This window comes from Hemitrygon akajei, chromosome 2 (assembly GCF_048418815.1).
Source record: "Hemitrygon akajei chromosome 2, sHemAka1.3, whole genome shotgun sequence".
NCBI lineage: Eukaryota > Metazoa > Chordata > Chondrichthyes > Myliobatiformes > Dasyatidae > Hemitrygon > Hemitrygon akajei.
Window position 1 is genome coordinate 147,004,680 of NC_133125.1, and position 14,668 is coordinate 147,019,347.

General features: G+C 41.8%; 1 protein-coding gene across 1 annotated transcript in view; it reads left to right on the plus strand.

Annotated features, from left to right (window-relative positions):
- The first annotated feature begins 10,194 nt into the window (after window positions 1–10,194).
- The window catches only part of LOC140716636 (H-2 class II histocompatibility antigen, E-S beta chain-like), a 34,081-nt gene continuing 29,607 nt past the window's right edge, over window positions 10,195–14,668 (plus strand). The window contains exon 1 of the mRNA XM_073029459.1: window positions 10,195–10,326. Within this exon, the coding sequence (XP_072885560.1) occupies window positions 10,230–10,326 (97 nt within the window). The 5' untranslated portion in view covers window positions 10,195–10,229. The remainder of the gene's footprint in view (window positions 10,327–14,668) is intronic.

Below are 14,668 nucleotides of genomic sequence, written 5' to 3' on the forward strand. Positions count from 1 at the left end.
ACAGATTCACAGCAGTCTGGATGAATAATTTCTTCATCATCTCAGTTCTAAGAGTACATTCCTTTATTCTGAGGCAGTGCCCTCAAATCCTAGGCTGTCCTAATAACTCTCTATGGCCAATCTCTCCAGGTCTTTCAGTATCCGGTAGATTTCAATGAGTTTCCATCCCCCCCTCCCCCCCCCCCCCCCATCATCACCATTCTTCTGAACATCATTGAGCACGAGCTCAGAGACATCATTTCTCACATGCAAAGTTTTTCATTCCTGGGATCATTCTTGCAAACTTCCCCTGGACCCTCTCCAGGGCCAGAACAACTTTCTTTAGATATGGGGCCCAAAATATCACAGTATTCCAAATGAGGCCCGATGGATGCTTTATAAACCTCAGCAGTACATCCTTGTTTTCATATTCTTGTCCACTCAAAATGTATGCTAACATTGTATTTGCCTTCCTTACTACTGAATCAACCTGCAAGTTAACCTTGATGGAATCCTGAACTAGGACTCCCAAGTCCCTCTGCACCTCTGTTTTCTGAATGCTCTCCCAATTAAAAATACACCTTTAGCTTTCCTACAAATGTGTACAACCCCACACTTCCCTACCCTGCATTCCATCTGCCAAAAGTTTGCCAACTCTCCCAACCTGTCCAATTTTTCTGCCTCTGTAATGCTATCTGCCTCTCTACTTATCTTTCTATTATCTGCAAACTTGGTCACAATGTCATCAGTTCCTTTATAAACATTATTAATGAATAAAAGTGATGGTCCCAAAACTGACCCTTGTGGAACACCATTCTGTAAGGAACCCTTTTATTTCCTCTCTCTGCTCCTTGCTAATCAGCCAGTCTTCTATCCATGCACTAACACCTTGCCTCTAACACCATGGGCTCTTCTTCAGCAGCCTTGAGCGTAGCACTTTGTCAAAGACCTTCTAAAAATGCAAATATGTAACATCCACCAACTCTCCACAAGAAGCTGAATGAATTTAGCAGGCAGTCAGCACCTATGGGGAGAAATAAACTCATTGACAGTTCATACTGGAAAGGAAGGATGGAGAAGCCAGAATAAAATGTTGGGGAAAGGGGAACAGAATAAGTTAGCAGGAAGTAGGTGAGTCCAGATGAGGGGGGGAAGGCACAAGGGGTTAAAAGGGAATGATGAGAGGTGATAGGTGGAAGAGGCAAAGGGCTGAAGAAAAAGGAATCTAAAAGGGGAGGCAGCTGATGGGCAGATCTTGAGGGCAGGAGAGAGGAAGAGAAGAGGTGTCACATGAAAGTAGAGAAAGAAAAGGGGGGAATTGAAAGCTTTTCTATGCGGTTACTGGAAGATGGAGAAACCAGTGTTAATCCCGTTGAAACCTTCAGGCACATCTTCACCTCTGATACCCTCTCTGTGATTCCCTCTCCACTCAGCCCTCCCACCAATCTCCCTTCAGGTATTTATCCCTGCAACTGTGCTATGTACTACACCTGCTCCTATGCCTCCTCCCTCACCACCATTCAAGACCCTTCTAGGTGAGGCAACACTCACCCGGCATTCCATCTGCCAAAAGTTTGCCAGTAAGGCTATCAGGATCATTTCCTGCATCTGGTGCTCTAGTGCAGCCTCCTCTACATTAGTGAGGCCCAACATAGATTGAGGGACTGCTTTATCAAAAACCTTTGCTCCATCTGCAGCAACAGGCAGTATCTCCTGATAGCTACTATTTTCAATTCTGCTTCCCACTCGAAAAATGGCATATATATCCATCACCTTGTCTACTGTTCTATGAGGCTGTGGTGGCCAGTGCTATCATGTTTGCTGTTGTGTGCTGGGGCAGCAGGCTGAGGGTAGCAGACACCAACAGAATCAACAATCTCATTTGTAAGGCCAGTGATGTTGTGGGGGTGGAACTGGACTCTCTGACGGTGGTGTCTGAAAAGAGGATGCAGTCCAAGTTGCATGCCATCTTGGACAATGTCTCCCATCCACTCCATAATGTACTGGTTAGGCAGAGTACATTCAACCAGAGACTCATTCCACCGAGATGTAACACTGAGCGTCATAGGAAGTCATTCCTGCCTGTGGCCATCAAACTTTACAACTCCTCCCTCGGAGTGTCAGACACCCTGAGCCAATAGGCTGGTCCTGGACTTATTTCCACTTGGAATGATTAACTTATTATTATTTAATTATCTATGGTTTTATATTGCTATATTTCTTCACTATTCTTGTTTGGTGCAGCTGTAACGAAACCCAATTTCCCCTCGGGATCAATAAAGTATGTCTGTCTGTCCACTGCCATGCTGAGGCCAGATGCAGGTTGGAGGAGCAACACCGCATATTCTGTCTTGGTACCTCTGGTATCTCTGGCAACTTAACCTACAAGCTTCAGCTTCTCATAGACTGTGTAAGAGAACTGGAACTGGAGCAGGATGAACTGCAGATCAATCAAGAAGCTGTGGGGTTAACTGAGAAGCTCAAAGCTCAAGTTTATAATCAAAATACAATATACAATTCTGAGATTAATTTTCTTGCCAGCAATCACAGTAAATACAAGAAACACAATAGAATCATAGCAATCAATGTACAAAAAAACAATAAACTCTGCAAATACAAAAAGAAAGAGACAGAGATAAAAAAACCCAATAATATGTAAATAAACAAGCATTGCAAACATAAGATGAAGATGAGCGTGAATCAAGTTCAGTGATGGGGTGAGTTCTGGGGCTCCTGTACCCTCTTCCTTTTGGCAGCAGTGAGAAGAAAATATGGCCTGGATAATGGGGGTCCCTTTGATGGATGCTTAGTTACACCTAAGGTGTAGGACATGGGTAACTGGGTGACTCTTGGGAGAAGGAAAGGGGATAACTGCCAGTATAGGGTATCCTATGGCTATTCTTTCAGTAACAAGTAAACTGCTCTGGATATTGTTGGGGGAGGGTGTACAACCTAGCAGAGGTAAGGCTCTGCAGTCAGGTGTCTGTGATTCAGAAGAGATGGAGAGGTGGAAAAAGAGGTGAGCAGTAATGAAAAGGAAGTAGAGTTGCAGGAGGGTTGGGAACCAGAGTGCCAGCACAGATAGTGAAGTGGTTGCAGAAAAATATGTTGTTGAGCCTATGTAAAAGACAGGAATTGAACAGTTTAGCATGGCGGGGTGGGGGGGGGGGGGTGAGGAACAATGTTCTGAGTGGCATCTATTTCAATGGAGAGGTATTGTAGGAGAGGCAGATGAGTTTAAAGCATGGATCAGCACATGGAATTTTGACATCTTAGCTATTACAGAGACTTGGTTACAAAGAAACCAATAAACTAGACAAATACAAAAAGAAAGAGAGAGAGGATTTAGTTGAGTTAGATGTAACAGAGAGTGTGGTATTAAAAGGGGAGGGATAGCAATAGTAGTCAAGGAAAATGTCACAGCTGAACTCAATCAGGCCAGATAGGTAGGCTCATCTACTGAGGCTGTATGGGTGGAAGTGAGGAATAAGAAATGGATGACCATGTTAATAGAATTATCTGACAGTCAATTTAGAGGAACAAATTTGTAGAGAGATAGCGGACAGTTGCAAGAAAACTAAGGTTGTGAAATAGGTGATTTTAACTTTCCATATATTGACTGGGACTCCCATACGGTAAAAGGGCTGGATGTGTTTGAGAAACTTTGCTTAATCAATACACCCAGTTAAAGAGAGTGCAATACTGGATCTGCTATTAGGGAAAGAGACAGGACAGGTAACAGAAGTTTGTGTAGAGAAACACTTTACATCCTGTGATATTAATGCCATTAGTTTCTAGATAATTATGGAGAAAGATAGGTCTGGTCCTGGGGTTGGGATTCTAAATAGGAGAAAGCCCTGTTCTGATGGCATCAGAAAGTACATGGCAAGTGTTAAATGGGAGAGGTTGCTTTCAGGCAAAAGGATGGTTGGTAAGTGAAAGGCCTTCAAAAGTGATCTGGATGATAATATGGTAAACTGGAAGAAAAGTTTGAGGATGACACCAAGATTGTGGGCATAGTGGAAAGTGAGGAAGGCTGTCAAAGCGTACAGTGGGATCAGGACTAGCTGGGAAAATGACAGATGGAATTTAGTGCAGACAAATGTGAAGTATTGCACCTTGGGAGGACAGATCAGAGTAGACTTACACAATTAATAGTAGGACACTGAGGAGTATGGTAGGTCAGAGGGATCTGGGAACACAGATTTATAATTCCTTGAAAGTGGCATCATAGGTGGATAAGTTTGTGAAGAGCACTTTTGGCACATTGGCCTTCATACATCAGAATATGAGTACAGAAAATGGGATGTCATGTTGAAGTTGTATAAGACATTGGTGAGGCCAAATTTGGAGTATTGTGCACCTACATGAAATATATCAGTAATATTCAAAGACTACAGAGAAAATTTAGATAGATGTTTCCGTGACTTATGGAGCTATGCTACAAGGAATGGTTGAATAAGTTAGGACTTTATTCCATGGAATGTAGATGAATGAGAGGAGATTTGATAGATGAATGCCAAGTTATACAAAAATGAAGGGTATTTGTAAGGCAAATACAAACAGCTTTCCCCTCACTGAGGTTTAGTGTGACCATAACTAGAGGTTATAGGTTACGGGGTTCTGAAGGGGAACTTCTTCACTCAGAGGGTGGTGTGAATGTGGAATGAGCCGCCAGTGAAAGTAGTGAATGCAGGTTTGGTTGAAACATTTAAGAGAAGTTTCAAACAGTGCATGGATGGGAGGAGTATGGAGAGCTGTGGTCCAGGTGCAGGCTTACGGGATTAGGGAAAATAGTATTATGGTTAGTGTGATATGGGCTAGATAGATTAAAACTCTATGGAAGTCTCAATCCTACAGCATTAATATTGATTTTTCTAACGTACAGTAATCACTCCCCTCAGTTTTCTATTCCCCCTTTAACTTGTCTGTGGCAACCCTTTCCTTTCCAGTCCCCTGCCCTCATGACCTGTCCATCACCTCTCTCTGGTTCCACTCACCCTTCCCTTTATTCCACTGTCCTCTCCTATCAGATTCTTTCTTCTTCAGACCTACTACTCTTTCACCTATCAGCTCCAAGTTTCTCACCCCTTTCTCCCCTGACTCCACCCCACCACCTTGCCATCTTGCCCCTCATCTGGACTTGCCTAATACATGCCAGCTAGTACTCTTCCCTCTTTTTTCTGTCTTCTGTGCACTCCCTTGCCATTCCTGACTAAGGATCTCAGCCTGAATTGTCAATTGTTTATTTCCCTCCACAGATTCTGCCTGAACTATCAAGCTGTTCCCTCATGTATTTATTGAGATACAGCATAGAATAGCCCCTTCCTGCCCTTCGAGCCATGCCGTCCTGCAAATCTTCTGAGTTAATCCTTGTCTAATGATGGGCCAATTTACAATAGCCAATTAACCTACCAACTGGTACATCTTTGAAATTTGGGAAGAAACTTGAGCATCTGGAGGAAACCCATGCAGTCATGGGTAGAACATACTAATTCCTTATAGGTAGTGGTGGGAACTGAACCTGGGTTGCTGGTACTGTAAAGTGTTGTGCTAGCCATTACACTACCATGCCACCCCAGATTTTCAGTGTGTTGCTCCAGTTTTCCAGCAGAACCTCTTCATTGTCCTTCCTGAAAGCATGTCAGAAGGAATACTCTGATTTTAAACCTCCTCTACCTTGTGGCCATACCCACCCATGGGAAAGGCTACAGGAGTAAGCCCCGAGGAAGAAATCCGGAGCCAGGCTCCCTAAGGCAGTTTGATGTTGTTTACAACTTCACTCTGGCAACCTCTGCGACGACACTGGTGCCAAGCTGTATTAGCGCTTGCCCTCCCCTCGGACTACATCAGTAACGTGGAGAGGGGGAACCCGCTGCATGGGCAACAGCCGGTTCTTCAAAACTTCCTACCCAGGCTTGCACCCTGGAGAGGACACGGTCCACCAGAGGCACAAGCCCACAATCTCCTGGGATCGACAGCTGCATACTAGACTTGTCAGGCAAGATCTCCTTCCAGTGGGGTGTGGACCAAATACGCACAAACAAGACTAGCTCAGGAAGGTATCTTTGTCAGTTTGGATGAGCTGAGCCGTAGGCCCTGTTTCTATGTGGTATTACTCTGAAAAGCTGAGGAGTAGCCCCTTGAAATACTTTTTTAAAACATTTTTTATTGAATTTTCAAATAGGTTACAGAATAGAAAGAAATAATATAATATCAGCCCTCCCCCCTCCCCTTAACCCCTGCCCCCTAACATATCCCTATGTATATGAAAAAGAGGGGAGAAAAAGAGAAAAAAGAAAGAAATAAAGAGTGCCTGGATGTCAGAAGATCCCCACATGCTCCATGGAGTTCAAAATAGCTTTAATATATATATTTATTTCTTTCCCCAGATGACCAATAATTTTATCTTCGGAGCACCTATATATTTAACCCTATCTTTTGTAAATAAGGGCGCTAAATTGTCAGAAATATATCATATTTATTTCTTAAATTATGTAATTTTTTCAAGTGGAATGCAGCTGAAAATTTCATTCTTCCAACGATCTATACTTATTTCCAAGTAACCTTTTTGGCTACTGCCAATGCAATTTTTATGAATTCTTTCTGATATTTGTTCAATTTAGGTTTCGGTTTTATCCCTTCAATATCACCCAGTAAGAATAATATTGGGTTGTGTGGAAGTTGTGTTCCAATAGTTTGTTCCAGTAAAACTCTTAAATTTGTCCAAAAAGGTTGAATTTTAAAACAAGACCAAGTAGAGTGTAAAAAAGTACCAATTTCTTAATTACATCGAAAAAATTGATCAGATAACTTTGGGTTTAATCTGTTTATTTTTGTGGTGTAATATATAATTGATGTAAAAAATTATATTGTACTAATCTTAGTCGGACATTTATTGTATTTGTCATACTGTCAAGACATAGTCTTGACCAACTTGTTTTATCAATTTTAATATTCAAATCAGTTTCCCATTTTTGTCTTGACTTATGAATTCCTTGTTTAATTGCCTGTTTTTGAATCAAACTATACATACAAGAAATAATTTTTTTTAATTTTTCCTTTATGAATTAAAGTTTCTATTTCATTAGGTTTTGGCAATATCATTGTTTGACCCAGTTTATCTCTTAAATAAGCCCTTAATTGAAAATAAATAATTTTGGAAATAACAAAAAAGTGTTATTTGACATTTTGTATTTATTCTTTAATTGATCAAATAACATTAATATACCTCCTTCAAAACAGTCTCCTATATATCTAATCCCTTTTTGAAACCAGTTATATAAAAGTTGATTATCCATTGTAAAAGGAATAAGTTTATTTTGAATTAAAGGTCACTTTACTAATAAAGATTTCTTTATCTCATGATCAACATTTATCTTATTCCATAAATCAATCAAATGTTTTAATATAGGAGATTCTTTCTTTTCCCGTATCCATTTAGATTCCCATTTATATATAAAATCTTCTGGTATATTTTCTCCTATTTTATCTAATTCTATTGTAATCCATGCCAGTTTATCTTCATCAAAAAAAGATGCAGTAAATCTAAATTGATTTGCTTTGTAATAATTCTTAAAATTTGGTAATTGTAACCCTCGTAGGTCAAATTTCCATGTCAGTTTTTCCAATGATATTCTTGACATCTTACCTTTCCAAAGGAACTTCCTCACACATTTATTTAACTCTTGAAAAAACTTCTGCGGTAATTGTGTTGGTAGTATTTGGAATAAATATTGTAATCTAGGGAATATATTCATTTTTACAGCATTGACTCTACCTACTAATGTTATTGGTAACATCATCCATTTATCAAGATCCTCTTGAATTTTTTTCCCCCTTGAAATACTTGAACAGGGTTGCAACTCTATGAGCATCTGCTTGACAACTAACAACACTGAACTACATTTGGGTATGATCATCAGTTTACTCATACTAATCTTACTACTGTTAGAATTGGCATTGTCTCTTTACAATCATGTTCTTACTGAAAGTTAAAAAGTTCAAAGTAAAGTTGTTATCAAAATATGAATATATTACCATATGCTACCTTGAGATTCATTTTTCTTGGGGACTTTTACAACAAAAAAAAGAAATAAATAGAATTTTATGAAAAACTATACATAAACAAAGACTGTCAAATAACAAATATGCAAAAGAAGACAAACTGTGGAAATAAACATAATACTGATGACATCAGTTATAAAGAGTCTGAAGGTGAGTCTGTATGTTGTAGAATTGGTTAGAGTATTGGTGAATGAAATTACCCATGTCTGTTCAGGAGCCTAATGTTTGTAGGGTAACAATTGTTCTTGACCTGGTGGTGTGGGACCTAACAAAACACAAAATTCTGGAGGATCTCAGCTGGTCAGGCAGCATCTGTGGAGGGAAATGGACGGAAAATATTTCTAGTCAAGATCCTTCATCTGGACTGAAAGAAAGTGGTATAGAAAGTGAAGAGAGGGTTGAATCCAGACCTTACAGAAAGAGATTGCTCCAGATGACAAAGGTACAGATAGATAGAGGAGGGAGTGAGAATGTTGTCAGAACCTGAGGGATGATAGGTGGAAATGACAAAGTGATGAAGATAATGGAATCTGATAGGAGAAAAGGGGGAGCTGAAATACACGGAGGGAGGTAGGGGGTGAAACCAAAGGGAGGAGTGTGTGGGTGATGGAGCTGGTGGAATAGGGAGCAGATTTAGAGTGATGGGGCTATATGAATTACGAGGAGATTTAACAAAGACAGAGAGGAGGAGCTACCAGAAGCCTGAGATTTCCACATTCATGAAATTGGGTTGGAGACTGTCCAGGTCGAATATGATGCTGTTCCTCTAATTTTCATTTACCATCAACTTGGAAGGAGTTGGAGTATGCTAAAGAGAGACAGGTGTGTAAACGGGAATTAAAGTGTTTGGGAGCTGGGAGACCCAGATGCCTATGCCAGATGGATTGCAACCTGGTTCATGAAGCAATTACCCAGTCAGCATCCAGTTACCAATGTAAAGGAAGCTGAACCAAAGAGTCATTTGTAATAAACAAGGCAAGAGGATTTGTAAGCGAACATCTGCCTCACCTGCAAAGTCTGTTTATGGTTCTGTATAGTAATGAGGGAGGAGGTGTGGAGACAGGTGTAACATTTCTTGTTGGCACAGAGGACAGTGCATGGGCAGGAGGGAGGAAGGGGATGGATGGGGAGAGCCGAATGGACCAGAGAATGACACCTTATGGAAAGTGAAATGGGGAGAGAAAACTATGGTTGGTGATGGGATCATGCTTTGCTGCACTTTGTGTTCCACCTAGGCATTCTACAACACAGCAGTATGAACAATGAACTTTCCAATTTCTGGTAACTATCCCCCCTCTGGCCTTTTTCTCTTTTGTCCAGATCCATCTACCCCTATCACCCTGTGGTGAACTACATATACCTGTCTGGACCCCCCCCCCCGTTGATTGCTCCTGTGGCTCCTCCCACTGACCGTGGCTCCTCCCACAGACCCCGGTATAAAGGCGATTGGGGCCTGAGCCCTGCCCTCAGTCTCCAGGATGTAGCATGGTGGTCAATTGCTGCTTGTTCTTTCTTCCAGTCAATAAAAGCCTATATCTCGCCTCACGTCTCGGAAAGTTATTGATGGTGCATCATACCCTCTTTCCCTTTCCCCCTCCTTCTCCCTATCATCAACACACTCCTACCACCAGTTCCTTTCACCACTTCCTTTGCTATCAGATTCCATCATTTTAACTCTTGTGTCTCCTCCACCTTTCAGCTCCCAGCTTGTCATTATTCCCACTCTCCTATCTGCCTATCAATCCCCACTCACCCGAATCCACCTATCATCTGCTAGCTCTTGTCCCACCTGTTTATACTGGCCCATTTCCTACTTTCTTGATGAAGGGTCACTGCCCGAAAGATTTACTGTTTTCTCTCAGCAGATATTTCCTGACCTGCCATGTTCGTCCAGCACCTGATGTGTTGTTGTTATTTGCCTAATACATTTGGCCACAGATATAATTAATAACTTGTGTCTGGTGGGTTTTACCTCATTGTAGTTGTCACTACTCTGCCAACCAGAGGGTGATTGGTTTTCCTCTGGCCGGCCGTGATTGGTTTTCCTCTGCCTGACTGTGATTGGTTTCTCTCACATTGGCTGTGATTGGCTCCACTGCGCCCAGTTATGATTGGTTTGTTCTACGGTTCTCTATTTAAACCGTGGGTGCCGATCTACTTCCGTAGTTTCAGAGCTTCTGACGATGAGGGACGGATTTGTTGGGCTGCGTGTCCCGGGGCTCAAGGGCACCGGTCTCCTCTGCATTGCATTCTTCCTCAGCCAGCGAAATGCCGGGGTCGGTAAGTACTGGAGCATATCGTCGCTCTGGAATTGTTCTTACTCAGGGATGCCTGTCGCCTCTGTAGCATACAGATATCGTCGAGGTACTGAATGGGTCCCATAATAAGCGTAGAAGCAAAGAATTGTCGACATTTCGGGCTGCAGCGCTGCGCGTTGACAATCCCTCGGCGCTTTTTGTTCCAAAATCTAGTTTCTTTAGTCTCCCTGTGAGCGGTTCTGTCTCGACGCCCTGTTTATCATGTTCCGTCAAGTCTCGGGGTTCTCCAGTATTCTTGGTTCTTCCACTGAGAAATTGAGCAATATGTATCTGCACTGTATGAGGGAAGACAGCAAATGATGCACGGAGTACGACATTTGGCTCTATTTATAAAATATATTCCTGTTATGACTGAGCCTACGGTCCTCTGAAGAGAATTCTAATGGCTCACCCGCGCTCTAGTTTATTTTAGACTAGAATAGCGTTAGATTAAGACTGCTCTCCTGCTTTTAGACTCCTTAGCTTGCAATCCCTTGTGAGAATATTGTAAATAACACCACTTCTCATTCTTAAAAATTTTTGGAAATTTTTAAAGTAATAGGTCAGTACCTCTCTATTTTCTCAGTCATGAGAGGGATTCTATTTGTTGATCTAATCCAGGGACCATTTCCAAAAGGGGAAGCTAGAGAGTCCAGTGTGCAGTCATTTTTTTTGAAATTTGATGTAGACTACTGGTTCTTGAGATTTGTTGTGTTCAATCTTACATTCTCAGATTATCTGAAATATAAATTTCAAAAAGAAAATGCATGGGTATCTGGGTGCCTTGAGTGCATGTTACTGTGTGGTTATGGTAATCAGTCAAAAATAACAATGTTATTTATTGTGCATAATTGAAAATAAACCTAGGGATGACCTAGTTTGTGGTGTCCTTGGGGAAATAAGGTGACTCCCACCCAGATGGTGATCATAGATGAGGCAGGTGGTTTGTTACCTTGTACATGTGGTCTTGTGATCACAATACACAAACTTGTAGAATATAGGGGCATGTCTTGCAGACTTTGGCTTTTGTGAAAGTGGAGATGATTGTAATGTGTCTGCAGTAAAGATTTTATGAGACAACTTGTAGGCTGATTGAAAAGGTTAAGGCACAAAACATCCATCATGATTGGTACAACACACACAAAAAGCTGGTGGAGCACAGCAGGCCAGGCAGCATCTATAAGGAGAAGCACTGTTGATGTTTCAGGCCGAGACCCTTCGTCAGGACTAACTGAAAGGAAAGGTAGTAAGAGAGTTGAAAGTAGTGGGAGGAGGGGGAAATGTGAAATGATAGAAGACTGGAGGGGGTGGGATGATATATATTGGTGTTGGTGTGGTATACTGCGTCCATTGCTCCCGGTGTGGCCTTTTATATATTGGTGAGACCCAACACAAACTGGGAAACCGTTTCGCTGACCACCTATGCTCGGTCTGCCAGAGAAAGCAGGATCTCCCAGTGGCCATACATTTTAATTCCACGTCCCATTCCCATTCTGATATGTCTATCCATGGCCTCTTCTATTGTCAAAATGAATCCAAACTCAGGTTGGAGGAACAACACCTTATATACCAGCTGGGTAGCCTCCAACCTGATGGCATGAACATTGACTTCTCTAACTTCCGTTAATGCCCCTCCTCCCCTTCTTACCCCATCCCTGACATATTTAGTTGTTTGTTTTCTCTCTCCGCCCATCACCCTGCCTGTTCTCCATCTCCCTCTGATGTTCCCCCCCCCTTTCTTTCTCCCGAGGCCTCCCGTCCCATGATCCTTTCCTTTCTCCAGCTCTATCACTTTCGCCAATCAGCTTTCCAGCTTTTAGCTTCATCCCACCCCCTCCGGTCTTCTGCTATCATTTTGAATTTCCCCCTCCCCCCCCCCCCCCCCCCCCCCACTACTTTCAAATCTCTTACTATCTTTCCTTTCGGTTAGTCCTGACGAAGGGTCTCGGCCCAAAACGTCGACAGAGCTTCTCCCTATAGATGCTGCCTGGCCTGCTGTGTTCCACCAGCATTTTGTGTGTTGGTTGAATTCCAGCATCTGCAGATTTCCTCATGTTTGATCATGATTGGTATATTAGATTCAAAATTGGATTGGTCATAGAAAATGACTGACTTCGTTTCAATATTGACCAGTGAGAGGTACCTCGATGTTCAAGGACAGTGAAAAGCAGGCTGATATGCTTGAAGGAGGATGTGCTGGAACTTTTGAAAAACATTAGGATAGTTAAGTGTCTGGGCCTGGACAAGATATACCCCTTCTTACTAAGGGTAGAGATTATATGGCAATTATCTGCCAGGGGTATGGCATCAGATGATTGGATGGTGACAAATTTTATTCTGTTCAAGCCAGAAAAAATTTAAGACAGAAATCAGGAGGGCTGAAAGACACGAGGTTGTCCTAGCAGACAAGGTAGAGGAGAATCTTGAGAGATTCTACAGATGTGTTAAGAGCAAAGGGGCAAAATTAGTCTTTGGAGTTCAGAATGATGATCCATGTGTGGAGCTAAAATGACTTATTTTTTTTTACGTCTGTATTTACTCAGGAGATAGATGCAGTCTATAGAAGTGAGGTAAAGCACATCAGCTTTGTGGTCCCGATACAGATTACAGAGAAGGTGTTTGCTGTCCTGAGGCAAATCGGGGTGGACAAACTCCCCCAAGGTCTGACAAGGTATTCCCTTGGACCCTGGGGAAGGCAAGAAATTGCTGGGGCTTAGTGGAGATATTTAAATCATCCTTGGTTACAGCTGAGGTACTGATGGATTGGAGGATAGCTAGTGTTCTGCTGTTCAAGAAAGGCTTTTTAAAAAAAAAAAAACCTGGAAATTATAGACTGGAGATCCTGATGTCAGTAGTGGGAAAGCTATTGGAAGGCATTCTGAGGGACAGGAAATACAAGTATTTGGATAGACATTAAGGAAAGTTGGTATGGCTTTATTGAAAGTTATTGGTAAGGCAATAGGTTTTGTCTACACAAGCATGAGCAAGGCACTTGACAAGGTCCTGCATGGGAGGTTCTTCAAGAAAAATCTTTTTAAGATTTAAGATGAGGTAGTAAATTTGATTTGGTAAGGTGGGAGAAGCCAGAGTGGTAGGAAATGGTTGCCTCTTTGGTTGGAAGCATGTCGTACGGATTGGTGGTGGGTCTGTTACTATTTGTCATCAATATCACCGATCTGAATGACAGTGTGCTTAACTGGGTTGAGAGTGCAGTGAACAGGGAGGAAGACTATCTTGGCTTTCAGTAGGATGTGGCCCAGATTGGCAAATGGTCTGAAAAATAGCACATAGAATTTAATGTGGTTGAGTGTAAGGTCTTGCACTTCAGTAGGACCAACCACAACAGATTACAATGAATGGTAGAACAAAGGAATGCAGATCCATAATTCATTGAAGGTGGTGTCACATGTACATAGGGTTGTAAAGAATGCTTTTGACACATTGGCCTTCAAAAATGAGTTTTGAGTACAGGAGATGAGATGTTAGGTTGAAATTGTACAAGATGTTGGTGAGGCCTAATTTTGAATATTCTGTACAGTTTTGGTCACCTACCTAGAGGAAAAATGTAAATAAGTTTGAAAGAGTGCAGAGAAAACATACAAGGATGTTACTGGGACTGGAGGACCTGAGTCATTAGCAAAGATTGAATAGTTTAGACCTTTTTAAGAGCTAGAAGTCTTGAGGAGATTTGAAAGGGGTATAGATAGGGTACATGCAAGCAGACTTTTCCACTGTCGTTGGGTGGTACTACCACCAGAAGTCATGGCTTATGGGTGACAGGTGAGAGGTTTGAGGGGAACATGAAGGTTTGAAGAATGTCAAATGAACTGCCAGCACATGTGGTCCATGTGAGCTCTATTTCAATGTTTAAGGGGAGTTTGGATACCTACATAGATGGTAGGGGTATGGAGGGTTATGGTCCTGGTGCAGCTTGATGGGAGTAGGCAGTTTAAATGGCATGGACTGCTTGGGCTGAAAGGCCTACTTCTGTGCTGTTTTTGACTCTGATTCTAATGGTTGTAAGTATAACCCTGGGAATTAGACCAGTGAGTCTTCATTGGTGGGCAAATTATTGGATCAAAATCAGGTTCAATATCATTGGTGTATGTCATGAATTTGTTATGCAGTAGCAGTACATTGCAATACATAATTAATTGCACTTCAATATATACACTTACTGTGATTTAGTGTTTTTATTAAGTAGTGTAGAGGAAAAAATAGTGGGGTAGTGTTCATGGGTTCAATGTCCATTCAGAAGTCTGGCAGAAAAGATGCTATTCCTGAATGGTTGTGTGCCTTTAGGCTCCTGTAGCACCACCCTAGTG